This window comes from Emys orbicularis, chromosome 4 (assembly GCF_028017835.1).
Source record: "Emys orbicularis isolate rEmyOrb1 chromosome 4, rEmyOrb1.hap1, whole genome shotgun sequence".
Lineage (NCBI taxonomy): Eukaryota > Metazoa > Chordata > Testudines > Emydidae > Emys > Emys orbicularis.
The window spans coordinates 87,286,143-87,309,408 of record NC_088686.1 but is presented as its reverse complement, the minus strand read 5'-3'; the positions used below and the strand labels follow the sequence as shown (position 1 = coordinate 87,309,408).

At 43.8% G+C, this 23,266-nt stretch overlaps 1 protein-coding gene across 1 annotated transcript; it reads left to right on the top strand.

Moving 5' to 3' along the window:
* The first annotated feature begins 1,542 nt into the window (after positions 1-1,542).
* CSRP3 (cysteine and glycine rich protein 3) lies at positions 1,543-23,047 on the top strand. The gene is made up of 5 exons (XM_065403748.1): positions 1,543-1,654; positions 19,139-19,307; positions 20,742-20,874; positions 21,833-21,926; positions 22,974-23,047. The coding sequence occupies exons 1-5, from the start codon at positions 1,543-1,545 to the stop codon at positions 23,045-23,047; spliced, it is 582 nt and encodes a 193-aa protein (XP_065259820.1).
* The last annotated feature ends 219 nt before the right edge of the window (positions 23,048-23,266 follow it).

Below are 23,266 nucleotides of genomic sequence, written 5' to 3'. Positions count from 1 at the left end.
CTGGCTTTGAAAGAACAGTTAACTATAATAAGAAAGTGACTGGCTTTCCAAGAAGGATAAGAAAGGCCTGAGCCAGGAGCTCCAAACAGTCTGATAATGTGACGTGCAAATGACAAGATGACATTCCAGTCTTCCTAAAAACTATGACTCAGAAACATCAAGAAAGCCCCAGGGCAAACCAGATTTGCTCTAGTTGTTTTAGAATCTGATGTACAACATGGTCAGCAGAGAGGACACTGGGGTTGGAGTCAGGTGACCTGGGTTCTATTTCTGGCTCCGACACTGACCTCATGTGACCTGGGCAAGTCACTTCACTTCTCTGTATCCCCATCTGTACAAAGGGAATAAGAAGTTCACATTCCTTTGCAAATCCTGAGATCCCTGAGTGAAGTATCTCAGAAAAACTAAATATTATTATTCATTGTTGACTGGTTAGTAGGGCTGTTGCATCTGTTGTGTTTGCATAATTCAGAAGGATGAACAACCTGTATCCATGAAAAAGCCACCAAAAATAACGTTAAATGTAAGACTAAATTCTGTAGGTATTAATTCCTTAATCTAACTTCACAATCGATCATATCGTAAGTTTAAAGAAATATGGGTACAGGAGATTTCCTTTATATGTCTGTCAGTGAGCAAGAACACATGGTAGCCTTGAATAAAACAACAGTTGCTTTGGAGAGAGGTAATAAAACAGTAAAATATGGTATCCCTTGACAGATAAGCTTGGAATATTGATCCCTAGAAAATTTACAAGGCCAAATTCTGTCCTCGGATTCACTTGTAAAACTCCACTAAAGCTTTGAATTCTGTATAGGATCCAGATCCTCCATACTCTTTGCCACACAAAAGTTATATGAAAGTTAGTGACCAAGGAAAAGGCCAACGCTGCAGAAAAGCAGCAATGAAAGGAAAAGGTAATCTTTGGAAAATGCAGCCCTCAGATATCCTAGATATTTATATATGGCCCCCTACTACCATAGAATCTGAGCATACACAATCTTCAGAGTATCCCTGTGAGATAGGCATAGTACTGTAGTATTTTCCTGTTTTACAAATGGAGTGACTTGCCCAGGATCACACAGGAAGTCTGTAGCAGAAAAGGGAATTGAATGCAGGTGTCTAAGGCCCCAGCTAAAGCCTAACCACTGGAATATCCTTCCTCTTGATCATGGTCTATTGGACCATCACTCCTCAGCTATTGACTAAAGGCTGACCACCAAGGGTCCCCAAGGGCCATGATAGCAGCCAACGTTCTCAGGGGCATATGGAAGTCCTGGCAATGCCTCTTCCCCCACCTTCCTCAGTGATGCTCATATGCCAGCCTCAGGGAGACAGAGTGGTATAGGAGTTAGTACGCTGGCTCTTTGCCACCAGAGAATCTGCAAATACTGGGGTGATACTCATGTGGGCAGCTATGCTGGCTTTGGGGCCAAGAGAACAAAAAGGGGGAATCCAAGTTGCTCTAATTAAGTCTGGGCAATTTCTGCTGACAGTTCTTTTATTTGTTTGCTTTTTTTAGGTAACGCTTCAAACCTAAGGATGCCGAACTGGGGAGGTGGCGCCAAATGTGGTGCTTGTGACAAGTCAGTGTATCATGCTGAGGAAATCCAGTGCAATGGCAGGAGTTTTCACAAGACATGCTTCCACTGCAGTAAGCTGAGCTACATTGTTGTAACGTTGCAATATCTCCATGGCTCAGTATAACTCCCATTTTAACATGATTCATTCCAATAACTTAGTGCTGCAGCAACAAGCTCCTTGAGTGTCAAATCTGCTCAGAACCAGAGAAGAGACTTGCTCTAATTTACTTTATTCATTTAGAATTTTTGTTCAGTGGGTGTGAAACATAGCCCTAGACAGAGGCCCTTAACACCACTGAGGACTTAAATGGTATGGAGTAGACTAGAGGGCTGTAGCGATCCCCTGGCAGCAGGATAAATTTCACCCTGAGCCAGCTTAATCAGAAATACACATCTCATTTTGGGGAGAACCTCAAGGGGGCAGCAGGCACAAGTTACCTGGTCACTCTACTTCCCTATACACTGCTCCAGCACTGTACAGAGGGCCTACCTGAGTCACAAGAAACCAGGGGAGAACCTAGGGTGACCAGATGTCACAATTTTATAGGGACAGTCCCGATTTTTGGGTCTTTTTCTTATATAGGCTCCTATTACCCACCACCCCGTCCCGATTTTTCACACTTCCTGTCTGGTGACCCTAGGAGAACCCCCACCGTCACTGCAGGAGCAGCATAAGGTAGGGTGACCAGATGTCCCATTTTTAAAGGGACAGTCCCATTTGTTGGGACTTTTTCTTATATAGGCGCCTATTACCCCCCACCCCCTGCCCTGTTTTTTCACAGTTGCTATCTGGTCACCCTACATAAGGCCACCATGAGCAGCTCTAGACTGTCCCACATACTACTTCCAGTATAGGGAGCATCCCACGTATGGGACTGAAGGGGGGAATCCCCATTGCACTGAACGCTACAGAGGTTCTGGCTTTCTCCAGACTGCAGAACAAGACACAGGTAGCTCAGGTAAAGCTGCTGTAAATCAGAGCTGTTTGGTCAGTCTGAGGGTGAGTGGGAAGGGACCTCCTTTGGAGAAGCAGTCAGTCTATTCTCAGAGCCAACACCCAGTAAGTGTCTCTTCAGCAGGGTGCTCATGTGGGTGCTTACTCTAAAGGCAAGGCTCCTAACAGAAAACAAATCACAACCAAACTGCTTACAGTTAGAAAGCCTTTGCATCAGGGAATGAAGGGCTGTGTCAGTTTACCTCTTAATAGCAGCTCCTAGTAATTGGGTCCAGCTGCTCCAGCTTCCTACCTCTTCAGCCAGTGCTTAATTAGTAATGAGAGAGCTGCTCGGGCTCAAGCAATTGTTTTACTTTCATAACTGACATGGCAACCCAGAGGTGTCAGGGCTATGAACTGTCAAGCCTAGAGGTGCTGGGGCTCGGCCCTGGCAAGCCCCGGCACAAATTAAGTACTGCCTTTAGCACAGGAGGGCAATACCCCGTAGGCTGTAGAGTCCCCCTTTCCACACAGGAAATGTTTTTATAGGAAAACTGGGATGTGGGAGAACCGTGACCCTGGGTGTCCCCAAGGGTCTTTACCACTCATCACAGACTACAATATAACTACAATATACAAAGGAGTAGGTTTCAAATTGAAAAATCAGGTCTATAACAATTGCAAACACCAATTCTTTTAAACTCACCCAGTCACACAAGAAGGCATTGCTTAATGGGAGATTGCAGGGGATGGCTGCCGTGAGAGTCCAGCGATGCCAACAGGAATTGGACCCCTTCTGTATAGACATCTTTAAAGTGCCTCCTCCATTGCCATGTCCTCCTTCCTCCTGCTCCTTTCCCTATGCAATGCTCATCCCTATGCAATGCCTTTTCACTCCCTACAGCCAACTCTGTGAAATGGACTCTTCCTCTCCATGGACCTACCAATCTAAGAGCTGCAGGAGGAAAGTGGAGGAGCTGAGAATGCAGGGAGAGAAAACATCAGCTCAGCAGTAGCTGCCCCTAGAGGAGGAAGGCAGTAGTGCCATAGCATTTACCTTGCAGTCAGGCTTTTTTCTTGACATGGGAGTGAAGAATAGGTTGGCCAGAAAATATCTGGCCTGATCTCCACTTACCACCTGTGTCAGCAGACAATTTTAGATTGGTAGTGGTTTGCACAAGTGTAAATGACAACACAAAGTGCATAGTAGTGGAGGATCAGGCACAAAGTGTATATTTGTGAGTCACATTTTTTTAATGCATAGACTTGGAATTTGGCCCACACTGAGGTAGCTAATTTAAATATTAATAAGTTAGATACTGCAGTAAACATCTGAGACAGAAGCAAAAAATCTGAATAAAAAAAAAAGTATCAAAATCAGAGATAGTCCTTATAACGATTGGCAGCTGAGAGGTATGCTAACTGGTGATTCTTTTTCCATGACAGTTAGTTCCAGGTAATACTGATCAGTCCTGGAGTAGGTGAGTCAGTATCATGTTTGTGCGCTATCATGCAATATTCTATGGCTGTACTGGGTGCTAGGACACACCTCATCGCTCAGGACAGGCATGGCAGGCTTTCCAAATAAAATAAGAGATTGCACAGCCATGAAGAAAAGCAGTCTAGGTGTCTGAGCATGGGATTTGGAGTCATGCACACGTAAGTTCTAATCCTGCCTCCAACAATGATTCCTTCTGAAGCTTTGGCCAAATCACTTAGGCCTAAATTTTCAAAAATGGCTGTTTGCGTGTGCCTCAGTTTTTGGGTGTCCAGCTTGAAACATCTCAAGGTTGATATTCAGAGGTCCCGAGCACTTGTAATTCTGATTGACTGCATCTGGAATTGTGGCTGCTGAGCAGACTCAAATTGGACAACCAAAAATTGAGATAATCAAAATTATAAGGTACTTTTGAAAAAACGGACTTTAACTTCCCTGCTTGTATTTCTCCACATCTAATTACAATGCTTACTTCCAGGCTAGGGTGAATAGTTTGTTTATAAAATCCTTTGAAGATGATAAGCACCAAGTATAGAAAATGTAACCCAATCATGTAAATGCTGGTACATTGTATTCTTCATACATGGTTAGTTGAAAAGAATAGAAGATATCCCTTATAGCAAATCTTTTCCCCTTTAAAACTTAAATCTCATTACTAAACCAATTTAAATGCTAGAAATGGAAGCAGACGTTGTGTACATATCATTATTATAAACAAGTCATTATAGCAGGCAGTAGTAGCAACCAGTATAATTAAGGCTGCAAAGTAGTTTCCATTATAGCCCTGTTTTTAGATGCCCATGACAATCTCCTTTGGAGTAGAAATTTTTCTGGCTTCGTCTCTGCACAACAGTAAATTTTTGGTTTTGCATTAGTCATAATAGTTTACCTCATCACACCAATAGCGGTCTTTCTTAGGTTTGATGTAGCACCCATATTGTAGTACATAAACATCGACAGGAACACTGATAACATGGCATTTTTTTTCTTGACTGGAGATGTACAAGTATAGGGAAATAGTTCAACCAACATATTACATAGTACATCCAAACAAAACCAACTATGTTAAACGAACACTACGGTTGCAAAATCAAGCATTCAAGAATTAGGCAATGCCAGAATTAAGGTGTCCTGTGGAACCTTCATTTAGCCTCCTTTTGCATATGTGTTATGATACAGTCTTTAATTACATGATCACATCCTGTTTTTTCCACAGAACCAGACCCAGTGGAAGCACTGAGAGCACAGGAGAAACTGCCTCTCTTCTCTCAGTTCTGATGCCCAGTGCCATAGTAGTCTTTCAGTAGCTGGAAGGATGAACTTCAGGGAAAATCCTGCTCCATCCCTGCAGCCCTGGGCTGAAGCACACTCAGTTGTTCTATAGGGATGGTGCATGTTCAGTCTACAGGGAATCGTCAGAGAATTTAGCTGTCAAACTAACAAATCTCTACTGAGCATGCGCAAATGGAGTTTTCTCAGAGGCTTATAACTTGGCCAGGTTTGGGCACATTTTCACCAGGATGGCAAAAGGCACTCCCTTCCCCCACACCCATGTCAAATTTCAAGTCCCTGCTCCAAAACAAGATCGTCTCAATAAAACAACTGTAAAAAAAAAAAATTGAATATGGGAAAGACACTATTTCTCCCTAATTCATTATTGGAAACAGATGAACCATTTTTAGCTAAAACTGTAAACAATAAATAAATAAATCTGACGCAGAAACCCAGCATGGAAAATTTTAGCCCAAACTGTTAAAGTTTGGCAGCAACTGAAAATAAGGTCTTATAATGGGAAGTGTCCTGCAATCTTAATTATAGGTGGCACTTACCTGCACTGAGTATAATTTGTCCTATGAAGAATGTGAAATAACACTCCCTTGTGCAGACTGCTGTTTACCTACTTTGTTTCCCTCTTGGATTTTACTTAAAACACAGCTGTGGTGGATATTTGGCAGGATCTCGCTTTATAAACCTGAAACTACTTAGTGATGGTTTATGAACGGTCTCTGAGCAGATGACAGGTCTCAGAGCTATTTCAACAATAGCACTTCAAGGGCTTTTGCTCCATCTGTTGTGGTACATAGATACTCTATCTGTATGGTGCCAAAAATAGAACCATTTTATCTGCTGCTGGAGTTTCCATCATCCCTCAACTCCCACAGTAAACATAATTATCATTGCAGAACAGATGAGAATGCAGCAAAGAGTGATCAGGTTCACAAATTAACAGAAGCTTCTAGTTTTACTGGCATTAATTAAAAAAAAAATTGCAAATATGTTTCTTTTTCCTGGATAGCTTTGTCTATTTTTATCACTGTACTGCCTATTAGCAACTAGTGCCTGATCCAAAAGCCACTGAAGTTACAGGAAAGACTCCCACTGACTTCAATGAGTTTTAGATCAGGTCCCTAGTGACACAGTTTGATCCATAACTTTTTCTTTTCATGAAAAAAAGTGTTTGAAAATAACCAACTAACCATTCTGGAGTTTGAACTCCCAGCCCTTCTTTACTCACTACGCACTTTATTTTTGTGTGCTAGTCATGTGAGCTAATCTGCCTTTTTCTTCAAGTCACATAGTCAGTGTGTAAATTAGATGCTAGCCTTGAAAAACCTGCAGGCATATTAAGGTGGGGGAGGAGGTGAAGTCCAAAGGGTATCCGAGAAAGGGCTTTGCATATAATGGCAGAGATTTTTCAAAAGTGGATGCCTCAATTTACACATGCCACATTTGAGACATGAGGCGGGTACTCGGTACTTTCTGAAAATCATGCCTTTCCAAGTATCAACTTGGGTTCCACTTCCCGCTCACCCCCCAAGAAAAAAGTCTGACGCACCTAAAATTACTAGTCCCATCTGAAAAAACATGACCACTATTTGCTAAACTGTATTGCTTCTTGGTTTTTATAGTATTAATGCTATTGAAAGATTCTGGATTGATAGTGGAATTCAGTTTCCAGAACTATTTATCCATAGAACAGGGACAGCATAAGCAATTGCAGTGTAGCATTGCTCAAACTGTCTCACCAAAGTGCCTCACCTGGGGAGGTAACTTCTAGGATGAGAGAATAGTCTACTCTCAATGCCCATTCACTTTTTGGCTACTCTGCTGACACTGAGCGGTGCTAATTAGTGGTAGTTGTGCTGTGGGCTTTTTACAACATGGACGCCTATTCACTGGGAACTGAACTGAGACCACTAACAGCTGTCAGCTCTTATTAACTTTTAGTCTCTTTCAGTCTGGGCTAGATTTAAACTGGTGACCTAGAGGATAAAACTTTGTATCCTATTACCAATGTCTGACATTTCTATGGCACTTTCCATTCAAAGATCTCCAAGAGATTTAGCAGTGAGTTAAACCTTATAATATCCTTGCATAGAGAACAGAGCTGGTACCTAGCTCTCTTTGGTGCTTGGTTGTAGAACCTTATCTAAACCACCCCGAAGAAACTCTAGAATAGTTGAGATCACCAGATATTTGAGATTCTTGTTGTTTCTCTCACACCAGAAGTGAAATATGGCAAGATAAAGGAACAGAATTCCTGGTTGAGTGCTATCTGGGTGCTTTAAGCATATCAATGACTCTAGTGTTGCTCAAGTTATTGAGATGGGGAAACTGCATAATTTCCATCCCAGAATACTGAAAGAATTGGTATATGAAATTGCAAGTCCAGTAACAAGGATTTTTAATAAATCTATTAAAATTGGCAGTTGTACCATACGACTGGAGAATAGCAAACATGGTACCTATATTTAAGAAAGGGAGAAAAAGTGATCTGGACAACTATAGACCCATTATTTCAGGGGTGGGCAAACTTTCTGGCCCGAGAGCCACATCTGGGTGGGGAAATTGCATGCAGGGCCATGAATGTACGGCTCGGGTAGGAGGGGGTGCGGTGTGCAGGAAGGGGCTCAGAAGGGGTGCAGGGTGTACAAGGGGGCTCAGGGAAGGGGGTTGGGGTGCAGGAGGGGGCTCAGGGCAGTGGTGCAGGGAGGGGTGTGGGGTGTGGCAGGGGGCTCAGGGCAAGGGGGTTGGGGTGCAGGAGGGGTGCGGCAGTGGGCTCAGGGCAGGGTGTTGGGGTGAGGGATGCAGGAGGGGTTTGGGGTGCAGCTTACCTGGAGCAGCTCCAGGGCCACAGGGACGTGGTGCCGGCCACTTCCTGGAGTGGCACAGGGCCCGCGGCACCATGGGGGTGGCAATCCTGGGGGCTGTAGTTTGTCCACCCCTGCATTAGTTAGACCTCAATAGAATACAAGACTGCAGAACAAATTTCAAAGGGAAGAATAATTAAAGATGTGGAGGTAAATGGAAAATGGGATAAAATGCAACATGGGTTTATCAAATGTAGATCATACCTAACTAACCTCATATCTTTCTTTGACAAGATAACTGATGTTTTAGACAAGGGACATGCAGTAGATCTGGTTTTCAGTAATACATTTGACATGGTATCACCTGCAAAATTATAACCTGAAGAAGATGGGGATTTGTACAAGAACTGTAAGCTAGATAAGGAACTGGCTAGAGGGGAGATGACAACAAATTGTGTTGAAAGGAGAACTGTTGGGCTAGGCAGCTTGGTCTGGGGACCAATCTTTAGTTAATATTTTCATTAACCAGGCACAAAAGTAGGAGTGTGCTAATGAAATTTACTGATGACACAAAGTTGGAAGGCACTGTCAATACAGAGGGGGATAGGGATATTATACAGGAAAAACTGGATAACCTTGAGGACTGGAGAAACAGAAATGGGAATAAATTTAATACAAGAAAGTACACGGTCATATATGTGGGGACCAATGAGAATCTCTGCTGCATGCTGGGGGCTCATAAGTTGGAAATTATTGAGGAAGAGAAAGACCAAAGTGTAGTAGTTGATCACAGTGTATTAATCAATGTGATGCAGCTGTGAAATAGGCAAATGTGATCCTTGGCTATATCAGGCAATGTATTTCCAGTAAAAGTAGGCAAGTATTAAGGTAAGTACCTGAGGTAAAGCCTCATCTGGAATACTGTGTACAGTTCTGGTTGGCCATGTTCAAAAAAGATACATTCCAACTGGAACAGGTGCACAAAAGGGCTTCTAGGATGAACAGGGGAATGGAGAGCCTATCTTACGAGAGGAGACTAAAATAGCTTGTCTTGCTTAGCCTAGCAAAAAGAAGGCTGAGAGGAGATATGATTGCTCTCTATAAATACATCAGGGGAGTAAACTCCAGAAGGGATCAGAGCTATTTAAGATAAAGGACAATGGTGTCACAAGAACAAATTGACCATGAACAAATTTAGGCTGGAAATTAGAAGGTTTCTAATCATCAGAGGAGTGAGGTTCTGGAACAGCCTTCCAAATAGGCATAGAGGGGTCAAACTACCTAACTAGTTTTAAAATGGAACTTGATAAATTTATGAATGGGATTATACAATGGGTTGCCTGCATGCAGGGGGCTGGACTTGATGACCCAGAAGCAGTGCTTAATTTGTAATGAAAGAGGTGCCTGGGCTCAAGCAATTAGCCAGTGCAATTTTTTAAATTTTCATAACTGACGTGGTTTCAAGCCTAGAGGTGCTGTGGCTATGAACTGCCAAGCCTAGAGGTGCTGGGGCTCAGACCTGGCAAGCCCAGAGGTGCTGGGGCTATGAACTGCCAAGCCTAGAGGTGCTGGGGCTCAGACCTGGCAAGCCCAGAGGTGCTGGGGCTATGAACTGCCAAGCCCTGGCACAAATGAAGTACTGCTCAGGAGCTCCCCTTCAGTCCTTATATCCCTGCTGAACTACACTTCATGAGAAAGGGACCCCTTATTCATGAGGTCTGGTGTTCTCTAATGGTGCATTAGAGGTTCAATGGCTAGCTCTATTAAGCCCCAGAACCAAGCCTCCTGGCTGGTGGGAATCAGGAGGATGACCTCAGGTCTTATTTTCTGTTTCAGTGTACCCCTTATGTGACTTGCCTTGAAAGGCACCAGATTCTTCTCTGCCTAGAATATTACTTACACTGCTTCTGAGAGGAGCTTTCAATTTCTGGTTACTCTTTTCTTTCTATTCAGAAATGCCACTAGTGATGCAGTCAAAGTAAATCAGAAGGTGACAGCTGAGGAAATTTTAGAAAACTAAACAGCACAAGCTGTACACTCAAGAAGTTTGATGCTTTTTTTTTTTCTCAGCGTGGCCCATGGCCATCTTGTCTTCCAGATACAATGAAAATAAGCCTACGGGGTGGGAAGTGAGAGTATGTAAGGGTCATTCAGAGATGATTCATGTCTGATACTTTGCACTGAATCTGGTGAGTGGTTCCCGGTCATCAGAAGGATTTTCTGGAGATACCTTGTGTGGAATCCCACCCAACACGATACCAATGCATAGCACCAGCAATTCTAACTATCGCCAGGAAACCACAAATGTAATGAAGTTTTAGATCTTTGCAAATATTTTCTGTGGCGATACAATTTTGGCCAAAGCCATGCCTATTTCAACCACCAGGCAAGCAGTCTTCTGGGTTGGGCCCAGAAGCTCTTCTTGAAAGTTAATACCAACAAATGGGTTTGAAACATTTGGCAAAATCAGAGTGGGACTATTTCCCTGGACAGCACTTTGATTGGAATATGATTCATAAGTGGTTATAAATATGTAGCTTGCCAGCTGAGCCTCACTGTGATCAGCTCCCTTTTTGCATTACACAAGGGACCACCCAAATGTTTAGAGCCAGGGAGCAGATAGTTTAGAGGAGGTAATTTCTCTATCTTACTGCTCTATTTATCTATAGGACAGGTACACCAAATGCAGTGCATACTGCTCCAGCGATAATGACATAAGAATGGCCATACTGGGTCAGACCAGAGCTCCATCTAGCTCAGTATCCTGTCTTCTGACAATGGGTGGTGCCAGATGCTTCAGAGGGTGTGAACAGAACAGGGCAATTTATCAGCCAGTTCCAGCTTCTTGCAATCAGAGATTTAGGAACACTCAGAGCACAGGGTTGCATCCCTGACCATCTTGGCTAATAGCCATTGATGAACCTATCATCCATGAACTTATCTAATTCTTTTTAAAACCCAATTACACTTTTGCCCTTCACAACATTCCTCTCACCATGAGTTCCACAGGTTGACTACGCATTGTATGAAGAAGCACTTCCTTATGTTTGTTTTAAACCTGCTGCCTATTAATTTAATTGGGTGATCCCACGTTTGTGCATTTTGCTAGGAGTAAATAATACTTCCTTCTTCACTTTCTCCTCACCATTCATTTTATAGACCTCTATCATATCAGTCATCTCTTTTCCAAGCTGAACAGTCCCAGTCTTTTTCATCTCTCCTCATATGGAAGCTGCGCTATACCCCAAATCATTTTTGTTGCCCTTCTCTGTACTTTTCCCAATTCTAAGGGCTTGTCTACACTTACCAGAGGATCGACACTGCGACGATCAGTGCATCAGCAGTCGATTTAGCGGGTCTAATGAAGACCCCGCCGACTCCTATACTCCACCTGATCGCGAAGAGTAAGGGGAGTCAATGGGAGAGTGTCTTGTCAACATCGCATAGTGTGGACCCCGCGGTAAGTAGATCTAAGCTATGTCTATTTGAGTTACACTATTTACATAACTCAAATTGCATAGCTTAGATCGACTTTTCCCTTTAGTGTAGACAAAGCCTAGGATATATTTTTTGAGATGGGGCAACCAGAACTTCACATAGTATTCAAGCTGTGGGCATAGCATGGATTTATTTAATGGCATAATATTTTCTGTCTTATTATCTACTTCTTTCCTAATGGGTCCTAAAATTCTGTTGGGATTTTTTGACTGCTGCTGCACCTTGATCTTGGCATTGGATAACTATCCATAACGATGCCAAGATCACTTTCTTGAACGGTAATAGCTAAATTAGACCCCAACATTGAGCATTTATCAACTTTGACTGGTCAAGAAAACAGCAGATGAAATTCACCCAGTTTTGTGAGATCTCTTTGTAACTCTTTGCAGTCAGCTTTGCACTTACCTATCTTGAGTAATTTTGTATCATCTGCAAACTTTGCCACCTCACTACCCCTTTTTCCAGATAATTTATGAATATGATGGATGGTACTAGTCTCAGACAGATCCTGGGGGGACCCTGCTATTCACCTCTCTTCACTGTGAAAACTGACCATTTCTTTCTAACCTATTTAACCAGTTATTGATACATGAGAGAACCTTCCCTCTTATCCCATGACCCTTACTTTGCTTAAGAGCCTTTGGTGAGGGACTTGCCAAAGGCTTTCTGAAAGTCCAAGAACACTATAGCTATTGGATTACCCTTGTCCACACATTTGTTGACATCTTCAAAGAATTCCAATGGATTGATGATGCATGATTTCCCTTTACAAAAGCCGTGTTGACTCTTCTCCAACATACGTTCATCTATGTGTCTGATAATTCTGTTCTTTACTATAGTTTCCACCAACTTGCCTGGTACTGAAGTGAGGCTTACTGGCCTGTAATTGCCAGGATCACTTCTGGAGCCTTTTATAAAAACTGGCATCACATTAGCTATCCATCAATCATCTGGTACAGGGGTTATTTAAGCAATAGGTTACATGCCACAGTTAGTAGTTCTGCAATTTCATATCTGAGGGTATGTCTACACTACGACATTAGATCGAATTAATAGAAGCCGGTTTTATAGAAATCGGTTGTATACAGCCGATTGTGTATGTCCCCACATAAAATGCTCTAAGTGCTCTAGTCGGCAGACCGCGTCCACAGTACCGAGGCTAGCGTCGACTTCCGGAGCATTGCACTATGGGTAGCTATCCCACAGTTCCCGCAGTCTCCGGCGCCCATTGGAATTATGGGTTGAGATCCCAATGCCCGAATGATGAAAAACAGTGCCGCGGGGGGTTCTGGGTACATGTCGTCAGGCCCCTCCCCCTCCGTCACAGCAACGGCAGACAATAGATTCGCGCCTTTTTACCTGGGTTACCTGTGCAGACAACATACCACGGCAAGCATGGAGCCCGCTCAGCTCAGCTCACCGTCACCATATGTCATCCGGGTGCCGGCAGACATGGGACTGCATTGCTACACAGCAGCAACAGCTAACTGCCTTTTGGCGGTAGACGGTGCAGCATGACTGGTAGCCTTCATCGGCGATCTGGGTGCTGGTAGCTGTGGGGCTGGCAGCCGTAGGGCTGCATTGCACCAGCCCCTTACCTTTTGCCTTTTGGCAGTAGATGGTTTATTACGACTGGTAACCGTCCTCGTCGTACAGCAGTGGCTGTCAATCATGGGCACCTGGGCAGACATGCTCTGTCCTATCGAACTTTCTTGACAATGATGGCTATCAGTCGTAGTATGCTATTTTCTGCCAAGCGCCCAGTATTTTCTGCTAAGCACCCAGAAGAGGCCGAGGGCGATCTGGGTGCTTGCAGACGTGGGGCTACATTGCTACACAGCAGCAACCCCTTGCCTTTTGGCAGTAGATAGTATATTATGACTGGTATCTATCGTCATCATACTGCAGTGAGTATCAGATCGTGCAATAGGCCTGAAGGCTAACTGCCAAGCGCCCAGTATTTGCTGCCAAGCACCCAGAAAATGCCGAGGGCTATCAGTCATGCTGCACCGTCGTCTTAAGATGTAAAAAAATAGATTTATTCTGTATTCATTTCCTTCCCCCTCCCTCCGTCAAATCAACGGCCTGCTAAACCCAGGCTTAGGAGTTCAATCTCGGGGGGGGAGGGGGGCATTCTGTGTGACAGTTGTTTGTGTTTCTCCCTGATGCACAGCCACCTTTCTTGATTTTAATTCCCTGTACCTGTACGCCATGTCGTCACTCGCCCCTCTCTCCCTCCCTCCCTCCCTCCCTCCTTCCCCTGGTCCTTCAGATACTAGTTTCGCGCCTTTTTTCAGACCAGACGCCATAGCTAGCACTGGGATCATGGAGCCCGCTCAGATCACCGCGGCAATTATGAGCACTATGAACACCACGCGCATTGTCCTGGAGTATATACAGAGCCAGGACATGCCAAAGCAAAACCAGGACCAGCCGAGGAGGAGGCGATTGCAGCGCGGCGACGAGAGTGATGAGGAAATGGACATGGACCTAGACCAAGGCACAGGCCCCAGCAATGTGGAAATCATGGTGTTCCTGGGGCAGGTTGATGCCGTGGAACGCCGATTCTGGGCCCAGGAAACAAGCACAGACTGGTGGGACCGCATCGTGCTGCAGGTGTGGGACGATTCCCAGTGGCTGCGAAACTTTCGCATGCGTAAGGGCACTTTCATGGAACTTTGTGACTTGCTTTCCCCTGCCCTGAAGCGCCAGAATACCAGGATGAGAGCAGCCCTCACAGTTGAGAAGCGAGTGGCGATAGCCCTGTGGAAGCTTGCAACGCCAGACAGCTACCGGTCAGTCGGGAATCAATTTGGAGTGGGCAAATCTACTGTGGGGGCTGCTGTGATCCAAGTTGCCAGGGCAATGAGAGACCTGGTGATATCAAGGGTAGTGACTCTGGGAAACGTGCAGGCCATAGTGGATGGCTTTGCTGCAATGGGATTCCCAAACTGTGGTGGGGCGATAGATGGAACCCATATCCCTATCTTGGCACCGGAGCACCAAGCCACCGAGTACATAAACCGCAAGGGGTACTTTTCAATGCTGCTGCAAGCCCTGGTGGATCACAAGGGACGTTTCACCGACATCAACGTGGGCTGGCCGGGAAGGGTACATGATGCTCGCGTCTTCAGGCACTCTGTTCTGTTTCGAAAGCTGGAGGAAGGGACTTTCTTCCCGGACCAGAAAATAACCGTTGGGGATGTTGAAATGCCTATCGTGATCCTTGGGGACCCAGCCTACCCCTTAATGCCATGGCTCATGAAGCCGCACACAGGCAGCCTGGACAGTAGTCAGGACCTGTTCAACTACAGGCTGAGCAAGTGCCGAATGGTGGTGGAATGTGCATTTGGGCGTTTAAAAGCGCGCTGGCGCAGCTTACTGACTCGCTCAGACCTTAGCGAAAAGAATATCCCCATTGTTATTGCTGCTTGCTGTGCGCTCCACAATATCTGTGAGAGTAAGGGGGAAGACATTTATGGCGGGGTGGGAGGTAGAGGCAAATCGCCTGGCCGCTGATTACGCGCAGCCAGACACCAGGGCGGTTAGAGGAGCACAGCATGGCGCGGTGCGCATCAGAGAAGCTTTGAAAACTAGTTTTGTGACTGGCCAGGCTACGGTGTGAAACTTCTGTTTGTTTCTCCTTGATGAAATCTCCGCCCCCCCCCCCCACCCGGTTAACTCTACTTCCCTGTAAACCAACCACCCCACCCTCCCCTACCCTCCCCCCTTCAAGCACCACTTGCAGAAGCAATAAAGTCATTGTTACTTCACATTCATGCATTCTTTATTAATTCATCACACAACTAGGGGGATAATTGCAAAGGTAGCCCGGGATGGGTGGGGGAGGAGGGAAGGAAAAGGACACACTGCAGTTTAAAACTTTAAAACTTTAACACTTATTGCTCGGGAAATCATCTAGGGTGGAGTGACTGGGTGGCCGGAGGCCCCCCCCCCCACCGTGTTCTTGGGCGTCTGGGTGAGGAGGCAATGGGACTTGGGGAGGAGGGCTGTTGGTTACACAGGGGCTGTAGCGGCGGTCTCTGCTCCTGCTGCCTTTCCTGCAGCTCAACCATACGCCGGAGCATATCAGTTTGATGCTCCAGCAGCCGGAGCATATCAGTTTGATGCTCCAGCAGCCGGAGCATCGACTCTTGCCTTCTGTGTGCAAGCTGACGCCACCTCTCATCTTCAGCCCGCGATTCAGCATGCCACCTCTGCTCTTCAGCCCGCGATTCAGCCCGCCACCTCTCCTCTCGCTCATATTGGGCTTTTCTATAATCAGTAATTGACTGCCTCCACGCATTCTGCTGTGCTCTGTCAGCGTGGGAGGCAGTCTGTAGTTCTGTAAACATTTCATCACGCGTCCTTCGCTTTCGGTTTCGAATCTTCACTAGCCTCTGTGAAGGAGAAACATTTGCAGCTGGTGGAGGAGAAGGGAGAGGTGGTTAAAAAAAGATACATTTTAGAGAACAATGGGTACACTCTTTCACGTTAAATTTTGCTGTTCACATCACACAGCACATGTGCTTTCGTTACAAGGTCGCATCTTTCCTCTTATATTGAGGGCCTGCCGGTTTGGTGTGAGAGATCACTCACGCACTGCCAGGCCACAGATTTCAGCTTGCAGGCAGCCATGGTAAGACACAGTCTTTTGGCTTTTTTAACCTTGTTAACATGTGGGGATGGTTTAAAACAGTACTGCTCTCATTAACCATACCAAGCACCCGTTGGGTTGGCCATTTAAAATCGGTTTGCAATGTAAAAGGAGGGGCTGCGGTTTCAGGGTTAACATGCAGCACAAACCCAATTAATTCCCCTCCCCCACACACCCAATTCTCTGGGATGATCACTTCACCCCTCCCCCCCACCGCGTGGCTAACAGCGGGGAATATTTCTGTTCAGCAGAGCAGGAAGGGGCACCTCTGAATGTCCCCTTAATAAAATTGCCCCATTTCAACCAGGTGACCGTGAATGATATCACTCTCCTGAGGATAACAAAGAGCGATAAGGAATGGATGTTGTCTGCATGCCAGCAAACACCGGGACCATACGCTGCCATGCTTTGTTATGCAATGATTCCAGACTACGTGCTACTGGCCTGGCGTGGTAAAGCGTCCTACCATGGCGGACGGGATAAGGCAGCCCTCCCCAGAAACCTTTTGCAAAGGCTTTGGGAGTACATGAAGGAGAGCTTTCTGGAGATGTCCCTGGAGGATTTCCGCTCCATCCCCATACACGTTAACAGACTTTTCCAGTAGCTGTACTCACCGCGATTGCCATAGCAAATTCATCATTAATCATTAAACACGCTTGCTTTTAAACCATTTGTAATATTTACAAAGGTACACTCACCAGAGGTCCCCTGTGTGCCCCCAGGGTCTTGGGTGAGTTCGGGGGTTACTGGTTCCAGGTCCAGGGTGATAAACATATCCTGGCTGTTGGGGAAACCGGTTTCTCCGCTTCCTTGCTGCTGTGAGCTATTTACATTATCTTCATCCTCATCTTCCTCGTACCCCGAACCCGCTTCCCTGTGTGTTTCTCCAGTGAGGGACTCTCAGCACACGGTTGGGGTAGTGGTGGCTGCACCCCCTAGAATGGCATGCAGCTCTGCGTAGAAGCGGCATGTTTGCGGCTCAGCCCCAGACCTTCCGTTTGCTTCTCTGGCTTTGTGGTAGGCTTGCCTTAGCTCCTTAATTTTCACGCGGCACTGCTGTGCGTCCCTGTTATGGCCTCTGTCCTTCACGGCCTTGGAGACCTTTTCTAATATTTTGCCATTTCGTTTACTGCTTCGGAGTTCAGCCAGCACTGATTCATCTCCCCATATGGCGAGCAGATCCTGTACCTCCCGTTCTGTCCATGCTGGAGCTCTTTTGCGATCCTGGGACTCCATCACGGTTACCTGTGCTGATGAGCTCTGCGTGGTCACCTGTGCTCTCCATGCTGAGCAAACAGGAAATGAAATTCAAACGTTCACGGGGCTTTTCCTGTCTACCTGGCCAGTGCATCTGAGTTGAGAGTGCTGTCCAGAGCGGTCACAATGAAGCACTGTGGGATAGCTCCCGGAGGCCAATAACGTTTTATCGCTAATCCCCTCGTCGGAGGTGGAGTAAAGAAACCGGTTTAAAGGGCCCTTTAAGTCGAAAGAAAGGGCTTCGTCGTGTGAACATGTCCAGGCTAAATTCGATTTAACGCGGCTAAAGTCGACCTAAACTCATAGTGTAGACCAGGCCTGAGTTCCTTCAGAACTCTTGGGTGAATACCACTTGGTCATGGTGACCTATTACTGTTTAATGTATCAACTTGTTCAAAACCTCCTCTATCGACACCTCAATCTGGGACAGTTCCTCAGGATTTATCATCTAAAAAGAATGGCTCTGCGAGAATCTCCCTCCCACCCTCTGCAGTGAAGGCCAATGCAAAGAATTCATTTAACCTTCTCTGTGCTGGCCTTGACTTCCTGGAGGGACCTCTTCCAGTGTTAAGAGGGAGATCCATTCAATCTTTGGCCTCCATGCTCAGGCCTGGCAGGATGGCTACTACTACAGTCGCTACTATACCAGTAACAAGGCTTAGGTCAACTCCTTTTTATAGAGCAATCAACAGACACTTTTGGTTAGTACCAAACTGCATTAGATTTACAGTGGTGACTAAGCTGGCTCTTTACTCCCTTTCATGACACATTCTGTTCATCTTGGATATTTCAACAATAAATTAGATATACTTGGGAAATGATTTTACTTATCAGGGACTCAAACATGACTTGAGTGGCATTTTTGCATCACAAACAAGAGCAGAGTCTCAGAATATTGGTAAATGCTGAATTTAAAATATATTAATATTTGTGCTTATAACAATGACAGCTGATTAACTTTTCTACAGTTTTAAAGGATGAGAAACTGGGGTGGGGGGGAAGGAGGGGGCGTGTACATTAGTAACCCATATCTTCATCCCATCTAACAAAGGGAAATCAGGTTTCTCCAAAACTGAGATTTCACTTGAGCGGAATTCCCATATTTCAGTTCAATCATGAGCAATTAAGGGCTTCCAAGCAGATGTATGTGTTATAGGCTATCTGCCTTTTATGCAGGGAACTCCCATTAATGCTAAAGAGGTTTATGCACAAAGATCAAGGGTTAAATATAGCCCTTAATCTTCTGCTTCATGTCTTTCCAGGATGCAATGGCAAGCATATTAAGAGGGTTATAACCTTCCTTATTTATTTTTTTGCAGATACATGCTAATTACTTCAGTGAGAGACCACAGGGTAACTTTATCCTAGATCCAAATTTGTAAACATTTATTTACCCTACAATAGCTATACATCAGAACTCCTTTCTTCCTATTTCTGCTATATTCTTTTTTCAACAGGGTTATCAGAAATAAACTCAATGTTCCAGATGAGGGCATAATATTGATTTATATCAACCATTTTCAAGAACAAAATAACTGGTATTACAATAATTCTGAGGTATGTTAATACTCAGATTTGTAAATACAAATTTTAATATGCACTTTTGTTCTCTGTTTTTAGTGGCTTGCAGAAAAGCTCTGGACAGTACTACAGTAGCAGCTCATGAATCTGAAATCTATTGCAAAACCTGTTATGGAAGAAAATATGGTCCCAAAGGTATTGGGTTTGGACAAGGGGCAGGGTGTCTCAGCACTGATACTGGCGAACATCTAGGCTTGGATCTGCAACAGTGAGTTAAATCCCATTGATTATACCTTTTTAAAAAATGTATATTCTCCATTTATTGGACACTTCATTAGGTTTCCATAACAACATCTAGCATAAGGGGCACAATAAATGCAATCATAGGTTTTTCTTCCATGAGTCTCATCATTTCTGCCAATTTTTAATAATGTTCAGTCTCTTGAAAGCCTTCTTTTTAAATTTTTTCCCTATTCCAATAGGCAATTACAGTACAGGAAACCTTGCTTTACATATCACCACAGACCTAGATAGTCACTGCAGCTGTAATTTGCTAGTAGTTGCACAATCCCACAATCATGTTCACCATAGAACAATAGAATCAAATATCTTTCCCTCTGAGTGGCTGCACTGTACTTATATTTTACTAATATAGTAATAGTTACAGTACCCCGTGCTGTTAACTTTTTTCTCTCTATAGGAAAATATCCATTATAAATCCTCTCTCATGGGTCACATACCATTTTGAGGATATATGACTCAACAGAGGGATAGAATCCTGGCTGCAGATAACTGCCTATGTCACTATGCTTTTATAATAGTTTGTGATTTTCAAAGCTGCACATTTCTAAATGACTCCAACATTTTCCTCTGTAATGAAGCTAATATATCCATACTGAAGGTACAAGCTTAGAGAGCGTATTTATCAGTAATCCTTTGTCACAGGCACATTCATTATTGTGAGTGTCACACCAGGAATTTTTAACTTTCTGTAGGCTTAATGACATGTTGCAGTCTGACAATCCAGGAATTCAAAGGTCACTCCATGAATGACTAAGAGCTGACACTGGGTTGGGCTGATAGTTCAGAAATATAGGTTGAAACCATTTTTCTGCATCTGACCTTGACATAGTATAGGCCTTTTGAAGGCAACAAACAAAAACTACCTGCTGATGCTTTACAATGAACAAAGAGGACAGCATTTCAGATTCCTGTCTCTTTTTATTAACCTCTCACTAACAAGTCCCAGCAGCTAGTTGATTAGAGAGAGAACACTTAAGTATTGCTGCTTTGTATTTTTCAGGGTATCTTTAATACAGATATTTTTTCTTAGACTCCCCACTTGCCTCTCCCTTTCTGTTAAATACAGTCTTTTTTGTGCACATGGCCACTGCCATGTGCACAGCCAATGTTATGGCTGGCTGTAACGTTAAGACCAGCAGCTATTCACTAAAACCAAGGCAATGTCATCTGCTACCTTAGTCATAGCAATAGCTCCGTAGCACTGTAAAATGCACTTACTTCTGTAGAATTTTTTTATTTTCCTGTACTATAAATCAAGCTTCACGTCCTGTGACCAATACTGTAATGTTGACTAACCCTTCCGAAAAAATACACTGAATTGGAAAGAAGATTTCGAGAATGGAAACATGATTTTTCAAGCGATGTTTAAATGTACTGAAAATCTCTATGTTTCCATCAGCTCACCAAAGCCTGCTCGCCCTTCTACGCCTACCAACCCTTCAAAGTTCACCAAAAAGTTTGGAGATGTGGATAAGTGTCCCCGCTGTGGCAAATCAGTGTATGCTGCAGAGAAAATAATGGGAGGAGGAAAAGTAAGGGATTGTTACATGATTTTTATTCTATTATTTTAAAACATCTTTTAAAACTGGTTTTAAATTTTGCTGAATTATAACAAATTGAGAGAGCTTCTCCCCCCCGACATTCGCGGAGGTGGTTTTATTATGCTGACGGGAGAGCTCTCTCTCATTGGCATAGAGCATCTTCACCAGACACGCTGCAGCAGTGCAGCTGCATCGGTACAGCTGTGCCGACTGCAGCGCTGTTCATGTAGACATGCCCTAAGACACCATTCCCGCCACCCCCGCAGCTGCTCCCCTTGAAGAAAGGGACTCTGAAGAAATCTGTTCACAATCCTCAGGCTGCAAACTCATTCTTTGGGATAAGTGTTCTCAAACTTTTTCACTGTATGAACCACATCTTAATTGGGTTTGGTGGCCCCTCGTTACTGTTCACTATTGCAGGGGCCACCTCCTCTCCCTAACATCCCTGTGCCAGCCAGAGTAAATGCTTGTTTATTTTGTAAGCTTTTAATGATTGTGTAGCTGGAAAAAAAGAGAAGCCAGTGTCATGTAACCTGCTACCACTTTGTGGATCCCAGTTTGGGAACTGCTGTTCTAGGATCATTCACTGAAAATTCTCTGCAATCTAAAAGTTTGAAGGAATGGCTAACATGCAATTGCTGCATAGCCCACGGGGTCTGATTCGAGTTCTGACCACCATTTGAGACATCTTAGCTAGTAAGAAGGTCATTAGGAGTCACATATTAGGATAGGGTGCAATGACAAAAAATCAGCATAATGACCTATTGTGACTAAAATGGAACATGTTACTGAGATGAAATGAAAATTAATGAAACGTAATTTCAGTCTTTTCATCCAAAGAAAATATAAAACTATAACCCTTTATATGTTGCTTGTCAAAGTTTCATACTAGCTACTTGATATAATCTTTTTGTAATGTATAATGTAATGTCTCTGCCTTCTCTCTCAGCCTTGGCATAAGACTTGCTTCCGTTGTGCTATTTGTGGAAAGAGCCTAGAATCTACAAATGTTACAGACAAGGATGGAGAAATCTACTGTAAAGGTAAGTACAATCTATTTATGAGATATTTCTGCTATATGGCTGAAGATATTCTTCTAAGTCTGCTCTACTCGGACAAAGTGTAGGCATCGCCACCTATCTTTGTTAGATACCTGAACTTGGGAAAGTATATTTAGTTCACTCCCTTTCTTTGCTTTAAAGAAAGATCTATAATTTGTACAATCCCATAGCAACACCACAGTCTCATCACTTATTGGGAGTGAATTTAAAAAGCAAATTAATCTATATCTTCTATCATAAATATTAAGTCTTCTCAAGTTTGGGATCTCTCTCCACTAAGAATCACATTGATCCTGCAAAATGATTTGTGTGGGGAAACCCCTGCATCTGAACTGGTCTTCACCCACTTCAGTAGGTTTCCACAAGGACATAGGTGTCTGCCCACAAGCTTCTCATTATAAGACCATGGTCTTAGTTGAGATTCTTTCCAAGGAATGTTACACTGGGAATCAAAGATCTTCACAAATATGCTAACAGCATTGAAGATAAAGGATTTACTTTGGATTTCTCTCTCTCAGAGACAGAGTCAATCCACCTTTAAATAGTCTGAAAAGGGTATGAAGAATTGTATGTCAATGTTCTAGGCTGGGATTGTCAAAGACGCCTAAGGGAGAATTCAATAGGAATTCCCTTTGGCCCTTTTTAAAAATCCCAGCCCATATATTTATTCCACATGCTCTGCAAACAAAAAGCATTCACAGGAGTTAGAATTGCCTCTAATACCTATAACCTAGATTTTTTGAGTATTTTACAGTACTGAAAGTTGTTCTTAGAGGAGCTTGACTTGACTTCAGACAAAGCTAACAAGTTTGTCTATCTCAAAATCAACAAGAGTGAACGAGGTTGCATTGTCAGAATAGTAGATGTGCCTGAGAAAGAGAATCCATGTTTATTTTATTCTTACAGCCTTCCTAGCCATTGTACTTTATTTACTGTGATTTCCAATTATAAATTAGTTTTTTTAGTATTACTTACTACATAAAAATACTCAATATTAATTACTAACTTCTTTCTCCCTTTCTTTTGCAGTTTGCTATGCAAAGAATTTTGGTCCTAAAGGAATTGGGTTTGGTGGCCTCACTCAAGTGGAAAAGAAAGAGTGAAACTTTCTATATCAGACACATTTCACACTTCTGTTGATGCCACAGATTGATTGTTTGCTAAGTAAAACAGTGATGCATTGAAAAGAACCTAGGGCATTTAAAAAAAACTTCTGCTTCTCCAACCTCACTGGAGAGATTTGTAAGCTTATTTCTTAAGAAATTATTGCAGTAGCTAGAAAATACATTTTGACAAATGGATTTAAGTTTATTCTACACTGA